Genomic DNA, 15617 nt, shown 5'->3' on the forward strand with positions numbered 1-15617 from the left:
TCCTTTTAGACTCCAAATTATTTCAATTCACGAGCATAGACAACAGACTGAGGATCACTATGAGCAGACTACTTACCATGGTGTAACCTGCACCACCGTTGATACCACTTGTAAACTCTGTTGTGATCTTCTTCTTGCTGTCCGATCAAACAAAATGATAACAAAGGTAAAGGTGACAAGGTCAAAGGTAGGAATGCTATCAAAAATGGAAATAACTTGCAGAGATTTTTTTTTCGGAAACATGACACGCCAATCGTGATTGAAATTGAATGGAGTGGAAATATTCAAAACATGACTTGATGATCAACAAGGAAGCTGTCTTTTCCAAACTTATTTTAAGACCAAAAAACTTTTTCGAAATTCTCAAATCCTCGAAGGAACTATGTGGACCAATTACAGAATAGCTTAGATTTAAGATATGTTTTCTTCATATAAGCATTCTGTTGTTATTCATGATATCTTTATTAATAAAACATTTATCATTTATGTGACATGATTACTATATACATTGCGTCTGTGACAGTCTGAAAATAAATACTATTTTGATATCTTGTCATAATCTTCTTTTCCATGTCAAATATAATGCAAGACGTACTTCATGTCAAATATTATCATCTTTTCTTTTTTTTTTCTTTTTTTTTTGCATTAGACCTGATCATTATGATAATTTTGGCAGGCTCTGAAGAAATTTCCACACCATTTACCTGACTGATTAGGAATAGGAAGTACCATGGGAGTACGAATGTTATTCGTGCCCGACTGAAGAATGGAATATATTATGCTGTTCATGGTATATGATATGTTGAAGATGCAGGTCTGAGACAAGAAACTTACCTTTCAATTTCTACTTCAGACGTCTTCACCTCGCTGATATGCCATCTCTTGTAAAAGTCCTGAGGGATGAGATGTAGCGAAGAAAAAAAAATCGGTTGACTACATTTAATTTGTTTCTCTCTATCAGACATTACAACCAAATTGCTTGTATCGAAATAGTGCTTACAGGTCTTTTCTGTCATTTGTACATGACGAATGTTAAAAATTACGCTCATTGTCTGAAGTGTTGGAACTATACCTTTAAAACCATTATGTATACAGTCTTTTCTATTATAGTCCCAGAAATGAGGTCTCTCTTGCACCTCCCTGGTCCTAGCGCCAATTTGGTGTAAGGGAGAACATCTACACTGAACACATGACTATTTTGTTCCGTATTCTGAGAGCAGTTCATTATACCCTGATTTTGCAAATTAACATTAGCAGTCCAGACCAGAAATGTAATTGCAGACTTAATTCTGTTACACTTAAATCTTTAAACCTAAACGCGCATTGATAGCGTATTTTTCGTTTAGCTGTAACATGTAAGAACCATTCTCGACTAGCACTTGTGCTAACTTTTGGTTCCCCCTTTAACAACATTATCTTCTGTTTTTCTATTTTTTTTTCTTTTCGATTATTTTTTTCAGACACCTCTGTCTATGCATATATGTCTACATTACATACTTATTCATTCTCTTTGCCTTTTCAGTGATAAATGTATCACAACGAAACTAAATGTATTATAACACATGTATTCTTATGTAAGGTAGATATAAGTATGTAAAATATATGCTTGCAAAGCTGTAAGAACCTTGTACAAAATCATTGTATTCTCATAAAAATTTCATGTTATTGTATCTTACACTGTGAAATTTCATGTTATCATGTTATCATATTCATATGTATGTTGTTAATAAACTCAACTCAACTCATCATCAACTCAATTTCATGTTATCATGTTATCATATTCATATGTATGTTGTTAATAAACTCAACTCAACTCATCATGTAAGAATCTGAAAGGACGGAGAAGATGAAGAAGAAGAAGAAGAAGAAGAAGAAGAAGAAGGAGGAGGAGGAGGAGGAGGAGGAGGAGAAAACCTTCGAGCTAACAATTGACGACCGCTAGTCTGATTCAGCCTGGCTGCAAGAGTTAATTTCCGAAATTTCACTACCACCACCTGTCCGACCTTCCAAGACAAGGGAATGTTGGAGGAGGAGATCCGTTTCCAATTTCTCATTAAACTATTAGTGGCTATTAGTGTCTAACTATTTATGTCCTGATAATTCCAAATGCACGGACGTTGAGGCCAATAAGCAAAGGATGATGAGTTTTGTGTCTGAGCAGGTGGTTGGAAGTTAAAATTTCATGATGTGATTCTAAGTTAATGTCACGCCCCTTTTATTTGATAAACAAAGGCTGAAGATGGTGTCCTACCTATTCACGAATCGAGATCTCAAGATTCTCGACGAGAGTTGTCAAAAGGTTTATTCACTTTTACAAGAAACTCTTGACAATCATGCTGACATGCTGTCATCTCATCTCTCTCAAAACGTCTGAATAATGGCAGTATCAGAGCAATTACCCCCCCCCCGACAATTACCCTCTAAATACTAGTTTGTGATAAGGTTAGAGTAAAGATCAGGGTTAGTGTTTGGTTTAGGGCAAGAAGTTAGGGCTCGGATTAGGTTCAGGATTAGGGTTGGGTTAGTGTTAGGGTTAGGGTTAGGGTTAGGTTTAGGGTTAGGTTTAGTGAGGGGAGGGGAATAGTTAGGGGAGCCAGGGGGTAAGAAGAAGACTGACGAGGGGGATGACGGGGGGGGGGGGGGAGGTGAGAGAGAGGAGAAGGGTGAACGGCCCTGGGGGAAGGATATGGGCGAGGGGAGGGATAAGGGAGAGGGGAGATTGAAAAGAGGGGAAGGGTGTGGGGCGAAAAGAGTGAGGATGAGGGGAAGGGTGAGGGAAAATTCTTCTTGAAGCCTAGCTTGTACCAGGGAGGTGAAAACCTCCTTGCTTGTACTCACTCTTAGCAACAGACAGTCGGCATCGCTGAGATTGCACCTGACGCAGAGGGCCTTTACCCTCCATTCTGGTTTCCATTTGCAGACGAGGAGTGGGAGCCCACATGTGAAAACAGTGAAGATAACACCGAGCACCGTCCTCCACGTGCGTCGTTTGTAGCCAAAGCACTCCTGGAAAGATCAACACACATTATACATGTATTAGACATGAAACTCAGAGGGGAAGTCAAAATAATGTGACCCTGTATCACTCAGATAGGACATTGAATGGTCGGGGTTCCATGCGCGAGTTACTCACGACTCACGCACGTAACAAAACTCACTTCATTCATTCATCGCAAAGAGCTAGTTGGCCACTCACCAGAACCACACAAGAAAAACGAGTGAATGATCTTGACCATACGTAGTTCGGTCCAGACAATTAGCAATAGTCAGCAGCGGTATACGGGTACAGTGTGTCATACAAGAAGAGGAAGAAAAGAAGATGATGATGAACAACTTAGGAAGAAGAAGAAGAAGAGCTCAGGAAGAAGAAGAAAAAGAACTTTATGAAAAAGAGGAAGAAGAGCTTACAGCAGTAATAGTGGCACAGGTTCATTTTTAAGTAAAATATGAAAATAACAGTTTGATCTGCGCAGCTGATATCGAAGTCTCCGGTGTCTGACATGTCTAAATTCGAAGTTTGAAAGCATATAATAATCTAAGGAGTATGTTCAAAATGTTGAAGACCCTTAAGATTTTAATAGTAAGCAATTTTGACGAGTTTTCCTCAGTGTTAAACTGTCAAAGCTGATACTCCTTACACTGTGGTTGGCGTGGTGTTTGAAACCCCCCGTTTCACCCGTAATGACCGGTGATTCAGTTGATTCAAAAGTGTAATGATCACCTTGAGTATCGAACCTTTACTTTTACTTTAACAATATTCTGATGGGTCATAAAATTAGATGTAGCAAATATGAAATAGAGTCTTATCGCCACATTGCCGCGTATATGATAACTATAAGAAATTATCGCAGGCTTCTGATCGGGTTTTTAGTACCAATTTACATTCAAAACACAAACAGAGTTGAGGCCTTAAAGCAGGAAAACGCATCTAGCGGCCATATTCTCATATTTTGCCCATTTAGAAGGTGCTAATAGAGTCTTTTGTATCAACTACTCCATACTTACATCAAGAGAGTTCCTTCAAGGAGAGTACAATATTCAGAATTGAATTATTCAGAAAAGAATTACATCCAAGTGCTAAGATTGCCTCCGTCCAATCACTGATGTGGAACATGATGATAGCCGAATAGTTTTACCGTCCCCCCCCCAAAAAAAAAAGAAAATAGATAAATAGATAAATAAAACGAGGGTATTATTATGTTTCATTCACAGCATGAGAGGAACATATTTAAAACTCGATCTTTAAAGACGCATAATACTTACTAGTAACCAACTATCTCCTGGTAACCCTCAAACATCTCTAACAACTTTTTCATTCACATCAAAGGACCTTCCATTAATTATACTCAATAGTAAACTGACAATGATGAAATTTCCAATTGGCGTACAATTAGTTTCCCTTTGTTGTCTACTCTGTCTATGCAGTCGTTGTTTACATTCTTATTATTGCTTATTTTTGTTTGTCTATTTGTTGTTGTCGAAGAATTAAAAAAAAAGAGAAGAAGAAAGAATAAGATGTGATTGAACGCTGCTCGGCACTCCTAGACATTAACAGGCCCCGATGTGATCTCCCCTGATGTCATTAAGACCATCCTCATGGCTCATTCATCGGGCAGGTGTCGCGGCGGAATTGGCGATGGCAAATAATGACCCCCCTCGCCAAGCATCAGCCTCTCAGAACGCTTTACAAAGATTATCGATCTGGTTGCCTTCTCTCTTCTTCTTTTTTTTTTTTCCCTCGCGCTTTCCCGCGCGCGCGCTTTCTCCCTGTCCGTCTTCAACTATGTCTTGAGTTTTTTCGTTGATGTTATTGGTCGCCGTCTTTATATTCTTCCTTCCCGTCACTCTCTCTCTCTCTCTCTCTCTCTCTCTCTCTCTCTTCTTCTTCTTCTTCTCAGTCTATACCTCTTTCTCTCTCTCTCTCCGACTATCTCTGGGCGGAAGAACTCCAGGATTCCGGAATCACTGGTGTGCCATCCCCTCCTCCTCGTTTCTGGTAATTTTTCTCGCCTCTCTGGGCACGCATAATTAAGAGGAGGGGAAATCGAAGGTCTAACTTCCTAGAGACGACGCCAGACTCGCCGAAGCTGATTATACACCCGGGAAAAAAAGTCTAGCAAAAGAGAGTCCCCAAGTTTCCCCGTTCAAATATTGTTTCTGTTTTTTTCCTCTATTTCTTCAAAGTCAGCGCAAGAGAGGAAAGAAAACATACATCGAAAAGTCGAGTTTATGTCTACGGTAATATCTTGCATGTGCGTGGTGATAAAAAAATCAACCTTTTCCCCCTTAACGGACAACAAGAAGAAGAAAAATATATGAAAAACGAGAAAATATGGTAATTATAGACCTATTTGATACACACACAAACATACATGCACGAACACACATAAAAGAGGAGTGTGTGTCTGATTGTATGCTTTTACCATAAAAGGATTTTTTTTTTCTTCTTCTACATCGCGTAGTAAATATCTTTACTCATGTTCATCTGTAAGAGATTTCAGCTGAGGTCCCTAAATGATGAGATAGTTTTTACAATGGATTATATATATATGTATATATATAATTAACCATATATATTAACCAAATATATATATATATATATATATATATATATATATATATATATATATATATATATATATATTTCAGTTAACAAGTTATAGTCCGAAGGGAATCGAAGGGAAGAATTATTTTGTATTTGTATGTTGTATCAGAGTACACCCTCTCCATCTCTCCCTTCTCTATCTCTCTCTCTCTCTCTCTATCTATCTATATACAAGTATCTATTTGTATGGTAGTCTTACTTTAATATCAAGATTAACTAACTGCCTAGGGAATTCAGAGAAGAAAACGGGTGTAATGACACAACATAATCAATCAGTTCCCGCGAGAGTCTATTTTTGCGATGATGGCACACCCTGAACTCGTTACCACGCACTTTATTTCATTTCTTCAGCTCTATCGCTTCAGGAGACGGCCTTAACAAACTGTAACGATTTGCAAATTATCATGAAAGTTGTTATCTTTGAATGAAAATCTAATTGATATGAATGAAATAGGGGCATTAACGAAAAAGAAATATCGCCAAAGGACGAATTTCTGGAGTTGCGTCAGACACATTTACAGGTGCACTAAGGACTAACACACCCAAGTCGAACTTTCTTCCTTCCTATCTTTCTCTCCTTCTCTCTGTCTCTCTCATATTTTATATATTATATATATATATATATATATATATATATATATATATATATATATGTATCTATATATATATATATATATATATATACATACATATATATGTATGTATATATACATATATGTATATATATATATATATATATATATATATATATATATATACATATATATATCTTTCTCTCGGCATATTGTTGTCTCTACTTATAATGAGGACATAATTATTTCATTTCGTCATTCCCCCATTGATTGTCTCACTGAAGTGGATCAATCAGATTTTGCCCTTTTTTTTCGCATATATTCATGACGAATGCGATCAATTATGTTCCAATCTTTCACATGATTAATACAACGGAATCATATTATGACACTAAACACAATCATTTTATTTTTCAATTAACGGGGACACACACGATCATACACACATCCGCACACACACGTAAAAGATCGTGTAACATAACACGCCGAATGGATAGCTAAATGCAATTTGTGCGATTGTGTCACTTAATTAAAATTGATATAGCATCTCATGTTAATTATGAATTAATTGAACAATGCAATCTAAACCGATAAAGTAGACAATTCCATCTCCGGCGAGGGCGCCCCATTTCCATGACTGTATTCGTTTACTCGTCACCTCCTTGGTTTACTGCAGAAAACATGGCAGGAGATAGAATTTCATGCCTTCTCGACTTGCACACGATTTTCACAAATCTACGACTCAGTTCTGGATACATTAATTTGACTACATCATTCATTTGTGTATAATATCTCATCGAGTACATGTATAATAGTAGAAACCATTACGTTCCAACAGCATCAACCACCCTAAGAAAATAAATATTTGAAAAAGAAACAAGTGTATAATCAGACAAACTGATGAAATATATATCAAAACATACCAGTGCATTACTGAAGAGTATACTTGCTATCGTTCCAGATGAATAATGACTAAACATGAATGTTTTTCGCTTTTGATATGAATAGTGATTTCCTTGAAAGAGACGACGTATTCATTACGATATCACTGAACTATAACGTAAATTTCAATCACCTCGCGAGTATGCGAGGATGCAAAAAAAGAAAGAAAAGAAAAAGAAAGAGTGAATAGACAGGAGGAGAAAACAGAAATCACAACAACGTAATAACAAGGAACGATATCAATCAATACTCCTATCCCCGTCAAGCGTGCTTGTTATCGATCGCCTGGTTGTGTTAGTCAATCGAACCGGCTCACTGAAGCGAGAGTGAACAGGCAGCTCAGGCGAGAGAAGGCGGGGCAGAAACCGACTAGTACGCCAGGATGCAGGAAGTTGGAGTTGAATGAAGGTGGCGCGAAAATGACATAGCCACCAGGAGCCGTGTCAAAACGACATAAGAACGTCTGCTGTCCCCTTCTCCGAATTCAACCTTGCTAGTGAGCTAGTGGAAAGACTGCCGTGATTGTAGCAGAGTGATGTTCAAGATATGATATTAAATTGATAAATTCATTCACTGCGAGATTTAACACCTACGTTTGTTTGTTGTTGTATTTTTTTTTTGGGGGGGGGGGGAGGGGGATGGGTGAGCTTCATCCTATTTAATGTATTTCCTATGGGACTATTGTGTCATTGTTGGTGTGTACTAACATGAAAGAATACAATCTTCATTATATTCAGTGAAGAGAATTTTGCTGCAGCTGCATGCTGCTTTTGTTGATGTTAAGTGAGTTATAAATTGTATTTGCAAGAGAGGGTGGCTACCCGAGAAAGCTTTATTGGATAGGACGAAAACAGAAACACAACACAATATATCGAAAATGTACTACATCTCACTCTGCTGATAGTGTGTGTACCTGATGAGACACAGTACGCGTTTTGCAATCGTTTGGTGCGTTTGAACGTGCCACCGAAGGGGAAAAAAACCACCCAAATCCTCCTCAAAATAACCCATATCAATTCCCTACGAGTGACCTTTAAACTGACTTCGTTTGGAACCCCCTATTTTTTCCGGAATCTATCCCTAAAGCCCATTTAACTCCAAATGGCTTGTCATCAACGGCTCGAGGCGAAATTTATTGAAAATGTAATAAAGCGGTGGGAATGTGAAACAATAAGCGCTCGGCTATCCTCACGCCTTGCCGTAGCTCCGGGCAGTGAGGTTGGTGTCGGGAACTCGAAACCGCGTCGCGAAAACCTGCATGTCACCAAACAGCTGCGAACAGCTTCCAGCCAGAATGTTGGGGCTTATTCCAAGTTTATGTGCGTCTGTTATTGTGTCTGAATGTTTTTCTTTCTTCTTCGTTACGAGGGAAGTTAAATCCTCAACATGTTATGTTTAAAAGTTTAACATAGCATTGTTCAATGGGAGTTTGAAGTGGACAGTCCTGAGTCCGCCTTCATAGCGGGTCATGTGAAAGTAAGAATTTGAAAAAGATTGCCTGCAAATATTAAAGTTTGTCAAAAGCTCTTCATAAGTCAGTTTTGTATCAAAGGAAATTATGTTAAACATCACTTCTTCTTTCGCATTTCAAGCAATAATCTACTTGATATAACAAATAGTATATATTATATATAACATACGTTATTTCCATTGCAAATTAAAGCATGTGATGAATATTCCTAGGATACTACCTGCCCACAGGCAGGTAAGTACAAGGAAAGAAATACAGTGGACCCGGTCCATCACACCACAATTAACAGTTACACAAATATATACATGTATACAAGTACATTTAATCCCGTCTAATTGGACTGATTCTTCAAACTGAAAAAAAAAAATAGTAGAAATCGAGTACCAAACTTGCCCTCCATTAATTTTGTACCTTTGTTTTACCATCCATTCAATGGGAGAGCAAACATTACGCATTTCCAGTCCGTAATATACCTACAGATAAAAAAAAGAACGTTTCATTTTTCATTTCACTTCCGGCCAAAGCATATGATATGACAATTTCATATAAACAAATTAAGTACAATGTAACTTGTGCATATCCAAATGAAATTTAAATACACGTCATTGAATTTTGTTTACATGAAAACAAACGTTAAATGTGTGCATCTGCTTGATGTGTCTTGCGTTGGGGTATCCACGACCAGTGGTTGAATAGTGGTTGTTTTTTATCTTCTTTTTTTTTCCTGACCAATAGTGACAAAGAACATTTATGTACAAGTGGTCACTGTTTTAAAATCTTCACTTGACTACCACTCAAATTTAATGCACAAGTTGGCCTTGAATTTGTCGAGCAGAGAATTAACATCGATCAAATGAAAACTGGTCATAAGTAACGTGGTGATACCTGATTACTATGACGTCAGTGGATTTTTTTTTTTTATTGTGAAAGGAAGAATTTATTGAGTGACAATATTTCACATTGACGACTTTTCTATATCTCAGTCTTCAGACTGCAGATTTCAGAGGGGGCATTTCATCAAGTGATTTTCCCTGACAAATTTGCTCTCAGCCAATCAGATGCAAGGCTTTCAGTAGCTTGTAACATTAAGTTTGTCATTGACTGACAAGATTCATGAAATGCTGTCCAGGGGCCCGTTTCATAAAACTTGTCATTAGTGACAAGTTGTCATAGATGTGACAAGCTACTGAAATCCTTGCATCTGATTGGCTGAGAGCAAATTTGTCATAGAAATTTGGCAGTTGTCACTGATGACAAGTTTTATGAAACGGGCCCCAGATCGAATGCAATCATGATTTAGTGATGATGACTTTTAAAGGGTATGTAGTAGTTCCAATACCAGTGATTGGATAAGATATTAGAGGAGATAGTCAACGCCACTGCTGCGCCACATTTGCAGAATCTTCTGGAAAATGCAATCACTGATAGCTGCAATGTGAACCTATAATGAAACTTTTTTTTTTTTTTAATCCGACTTTGAAACCAGTCTGGCAGGTATTGTACTTACGTATTTCGCAATCTTGATTGTATCTCTATTTCTGAAATGTTATTACGGTGCAGACAACTGGTGTACCCTGCATATAGTTTTATGTTGATGTGGCTGTTATTATTTGCTAAGACCTCACCCCCACTTTGCTGAATTTCATAGATACCTTTTTTTATTTGATAAAACATGGAATTTTATGCAACACATGTTTACTCGAAGCGAACGTATGAAAGCAGCCTACAGAATTTAAAGTTTTGATTTTCCCAACCGCAAAAGGTATTCATTTATTAAGGATCGCATCTTACTCTAAGAGAACAGCTTGCTCGCAAACACAGTTTAAACCAATGCCCCGTTTTAGACATACCGATTTATTTAAGAGGGACATGTTTAGATGCATCCAGAATTTAAATGAACCGAATGGAAGGGGTATATTCCCCCGCACGCCATACGAGCATCAACCACCCGGCATATGTTACTAGCACTACCACACTGTGCATGATATTTCAATTTTTCCCTCTGATGTGATTAGCACCGCTTTACGCGGCCGATCTGGAGTAATCTCTTTGTAATCTTATCACGTGAGAAAGGAGAGATTGAAAGAGAAAGAGAACGAGAAAAAGAAAGAGAAGGAGGAGGAGAAGAAGAAGAAGAAGAAGAGACAGACAGACAGACAGACAGACAGACAGACAGAAAAAAGTTGAAAATAATGCGTCCGGCTAAAATACAAATAGATATGATTCCAACTATAAAGTATTTTTTTTTTTCGATTGAAAGATGTATGAACCAGCACAAGGATAATTAGAACTATTGACACTTAACAACAGCGACAAAGCGTAACAGGAACTTAACAATGTGACAATGTAAAGCGAGAGTTATTTCTCAAGTCTGGGTTTGTACACACATACGAACATACGCACATACATACAGCTGTATGTACTTTATATAACATGCATCATATGTTATGCATGCATAATTAACATGCATATGTATCAACAAGATACACACATACTATATCTGTAGGAGTTGGAAGAAGCCAAACATAATGTGAGAGACAAATCGACAGAAAGACAGACATTGCAACTGCGCGATAAATTGTCCCATATGTGGACGTAAATTAGTACTGAATTGATTAGTGTTTTAGTAGTAGCCATGACACAAGAAATCATTGGCATAAGGACTCGGGCAGGATTTGAACCTACGACCTCCTGATCCTGCTTGAGTAGTATGTATGCCCATGATTTCTTTTGTCATGGGTATATACAGAAACACTGATCAGTTCAGTTTTGTTTTTTTTTAGGTCGATGAGGGGCAATTTGTCAATCAGTTGCGATAAAAAACAACAACAAGAATTTCATCACTTTGAATAAAGACAGAAATTATAATATGCCGTGCACTTACCAATTCATCTTCTGTGCCCTCGTTGAGGATGGCCTTTTCTTTCAGCACCGAGTGCATGCTGGTGGAAAAAAGAAATACAGGGCATTGGTTAAAACGTAGACGATAGAGATGGGTTGCAGAAAATATGTTACACTGCGATTGCCGACTAACCAAATCAAAGCATATCGCATACCGCGAAAAGCTGTCTATTCTTTGAAGTGGAAAATTCGAGAAAGCACTCCACGACCACAATAATTATGTAATGCAGCCGACTTCCTACGTAGGTCCCTACTGATTATTGTGTTTTCAATGAACGTAGTATGACGTCACAGTAAATGGTGGTTGGGTATGAAAAATAAATGCAAAAATATCCTGCCAACTGGGTACTCTATATTTTTACCAGACAGATATTGTTTATCCAATTACCTATCAATTTTACATAACTTATAGATCTCGTTTAACATTCATAATCATTCCATCCGTGGCATTTCCTAAATTTCAAGTAGCTTTAAAAACCCTGGTAACTGCATAGTAGTGTCAAAAACCCGCTCTCTTGATTACGTTACAATTTTTCATTACCATGATTACTGCTGTGTGAACAAATAAAATGTAAATAGAATCTAATGTGACAGAATATCACTTCATTTGGGCCAATGGCTTGAACCGAAAACCGTTAGGAATGTATTCAGCCAACTTGCATTAATGGTTTTGCTTCAGGGATTTAAGGACTACTCGACAGATTAAAAACAAGAGGCCATTAAAGAACCGGAAAACTAGGTAATGCAATATTTATGAACAATGCTGTTTGTGTTTGTGGTTTTTTTTTTTTTTTGAAGTTTGAAATAGTCCCAATTGTATGAGAATGTTAAGACATGCTCCGAACATTCTACTCCTTTTATTCTATCATACATACTTCCCAACTCTGTGATATCATGCCTTGTTTGATACAGTGTCTCGTGTGATAATGAGATTTAATGCTGTGTTTAATCACCACTGATACCTCTTTCAACCATCTTGGTTAGATATGAAATTAAAGACCGTATTATTTTACGGCACTTTATTGCACTCAAAAATACAATAGCATATCAAACTCAAAATATTTTCGTTTCTTTCTCTCTCTCTATCTCTCATTTTTGTATTCTCTCTTTATCTCTCTACCTATCTATCCCTTCCTTAGGTCTGACATTGAAAAATTCTTATCCGACTCAGGACATCTGATGCTTCAATTATAATCTACAAAAGTCATAATTTTCGGTTTTATGATTAACCGCAATATTTGACAAAAGAAACTAATATGAACTTGAATTGGATTAACGTAACAATAAATAGAATTGCTGAAGTAGAGGTATCGTAGTTGTTATACTGCAAAGCAAACAAGACGTTTTTGAGGCACTCAAGATTAGTATGTAACTTAGCCTTGAATATAAACAGTTCATACGCATGTTATTAAATGTGTAGAGCAGCGAATAAATACAGGGAGGAGAAGAGAAAATCATGTTGCCTGCCGTACGTTTCACTTGGTCGATTTTTGGTCTGTTAGAAAATGTGTAAGATGTATACTCATTAGTATGTTTGTATTTTGTATCTGGAGAGAAAGTCTTTTTTCCCGTTGATTCGTAGATAGAAAATCCACATATATATATATATATATATATCATATATTTAATTATACAGGTGTATACAACTGTTACTTTTCCCGTTGATAGCTCTTAACGAAAAAGATGAAGAGAAAAGCAAAAGGAAACAAGGTACACCCGTAGATTGTCGAGATGAATCCGATCAGGTTCTTGACGTTCTCCATGATAATCCTTTCTCTATCAGTCTGTCATTTAGATGGTTCAAAAGAGGGAAAAAGATGCAACCTATGTAGATGTGGACAAGGGCATTGTTGGGTCACTATATGGAAAACGAAATGTTACAAGAAGGAAGGGAGTCGACCACCAGTCTTCTGAACCACAGGTGAAGTGCCGGAGGAAAATTGCTCCGCGGAGCGATACCAAAGAGGACGATGAGACAAACTGGTCGAGCCAATTCCAGCTAGGCGGAGGTAATGCAAACAAGAAGAGAGAGAGAGAGAGAGATAGAGAGATAGCGAGAGAAAGAGCGAGAGAGGGGGAGAGAGGGAGGGAGCGCGAGAGAGGTGGGAATTATCAAATTGGACCGAGGAGAAGAGCGCAGGTGAATAACCATACAGGGTGCAGTCGGGCGGAAAGCAGGGAAAGATGCAGAAAAGATTCGAGTGGTGGTGTACTGAGAGGTACGCGGCTGGCGGTGAAGTCTCAAAACTACCCACAATCATGAGATGTGAAAAGTGTGCCATCTTTTATTCGCTTCACTATGCTAAGTTGGCTCATTTTCAATGAGAGTTAAATAAAACAACTTTACACAGTAATGATATAACTCCAAGAGACCCCCCCCCCCCCAAAAAAAAAAAAAAAAGTGTTTATGTATGTGCACTACGGTGATTATATTGATCAAACATTTGAAGTCTTGCAATAGTTCCCTGGTTCATTTCCCGGACAAGCCCCCAATGTATTGTTACAATCTCAGGGAGAAGAATCATGGTGATAATCACCAGCACACACGCCATTTCTCTGACACTGAATAATAACCAAGGTACATTGTTTGTACTAAATGATTAGGAGTCACAAATAAAAGAACTGACTTTGTTTTTTTGTTTTTTTGAGCGCCATGTGTGCGATCTTCTTTATTCCTTTTCAGAAACTTTTCGTCCACGTTGGCTTTCTAGAACAAATCATACATAGATTAATTTGTAAAATTATACACAAAGTCATAACAAGGGTTACAATAATGACAGGACCGTCTGGGAATGTTGTAAATTACTGTGGCTTATTATGCTTCCTGCTTTTTTCCTATTAATACTGCAAGATAGACTCCTAATTAAGGACATGATTCTTAACTTCATCAAGACAAATCGCTGCGATTTCATTGCACTTCTTTTTTTGCTACAAAGATCATAAAAATCGCTGACATTTCTTACGTTCCCGATTTGAGGAAAGAGACCAGACGTATTGTCTAATCCCATACCATCTTTCGAGTGATCAAAATTACAAATTGGATAGCTTCGTCAAAAATTAGGTCAATTTGATAATTCCTTCAAAGTGGTAGGCATTGAGATTTAAGCTGATCCTCACACAATGAAGAATGAGTCTTGAATGCACCATCAATTTCACTTTTTTCCTTTCTCGATAAAGAAGCATTCCTTCATGTTTTGAGTTTCCATCACTTATTTTGATAGGACATCTGCTTTTAAATCTAACCATTTCCGCTTTCAGTATGGAAGAGCTATAATCATACCATTTTCGGACATTGTATTGGTTTGTGATGGAAAGGTTTTATCATACATGTGCGTATGTACATAGTGTTGTAAAACATATTATCTATTTCAGAGTGAGCCAATTATAGATTTCATCTGAACATCTTTACTTTTTTAAGAGAAGTCCCTTCTTTATCAATAAGGAAGCAAAAACAAAATAAAAGATAAACATCTTTGCAATTTATACTCTATGCAGATTCACGAAAATAAACAGAAAGAAAACGAAAACCTTCTGCACGTGATTTCTACCTTCAAGTAACTCTAATGCATTGTATGTACACATTTACCATTGCAGGTGGGAACCCTTTAACATACGCCTTTTCATTTCTTCAAACTACAAATACGAACCCCTTTAAAAGGAAATAAAAAAACGGTATTTACGGAAAGTCATCCTTAATATGCAGTATTGGCATTGTTCGGAGCCGTTGCCATGGAAACAACTTCCAGCTGTACAAATGCCCCGTTCTCCAAGGTACATGGACATACAGGTGTGAAACAGAGCACCTCATATAATGTCGTCTCCGGCAGTTGCATTTTACCGAGTGCAGAAACCGAGAGAACCGGAAGGGGAGAAAACCAAAACAGAAAAAGGACTCAGGAAAAGGAAAAGGAATACAGATTCCTAACAGGTCGTGGATATTACTACTAGGATGTCACAAACACTGTCTCTAACATGTGAACTTTACATTATTCATCCGCAGATCTGCATTTTACTTTATGGATCGATACTTTCACTTACTCATTCATTTACGTATTCATTTATACACACACACACACACACACACACACACACACACACACAAATACACATAGAGATGCAAATTATA

At 37.5% G+C, this 15617-nt stretch overlaps 1 protein-coding gene across 1 annotated transcript in view; it reads right to left on the reverse strand.

The window, feature by feature from the left end:
* The window catches only part of LOC140238425 (polyamine-transporting ATPase 13A3-like), a 56631-nt gene extending 45100 nt beyond the window's left edge, over positions 1-11531 (reverse strand). Inside the window, exons 1-4 of the mRNA XM_072318334.1 lie at positions 11475-11531; positions 2839-3006; positions 835-893; positions 70-137 (exon numbers count right to left, since the gene is read on the reverse strand). Coding sequence (XP_072174435.1) covers positions 70-137; positions 835-893; positions 2839-3006; positions 11475-11531 — 352 coding nt within the window. The remainder of the gene's footprint in view (positions 1-69; positions 138-834; positions 894-2838; positions 3007-11474) is intronic.
* Positions 11532-15617: the final 4086 nt, after the last annotated feature.

Source organism: Diadema setosum, chromosome 15 (genome assembly GCF_964275005.1).
Source record: "Diadema setosum chromosome 15, eeDiaSeto1, whole genome shotgun sequence".
Classification (NCBI taxonomy): domain Eukaryota; kingdom Metazoa; phylum Echinodermata; class Echinoidea; order Diadematoida; family Diadematidae; genus Diadema; species Diadema setosum.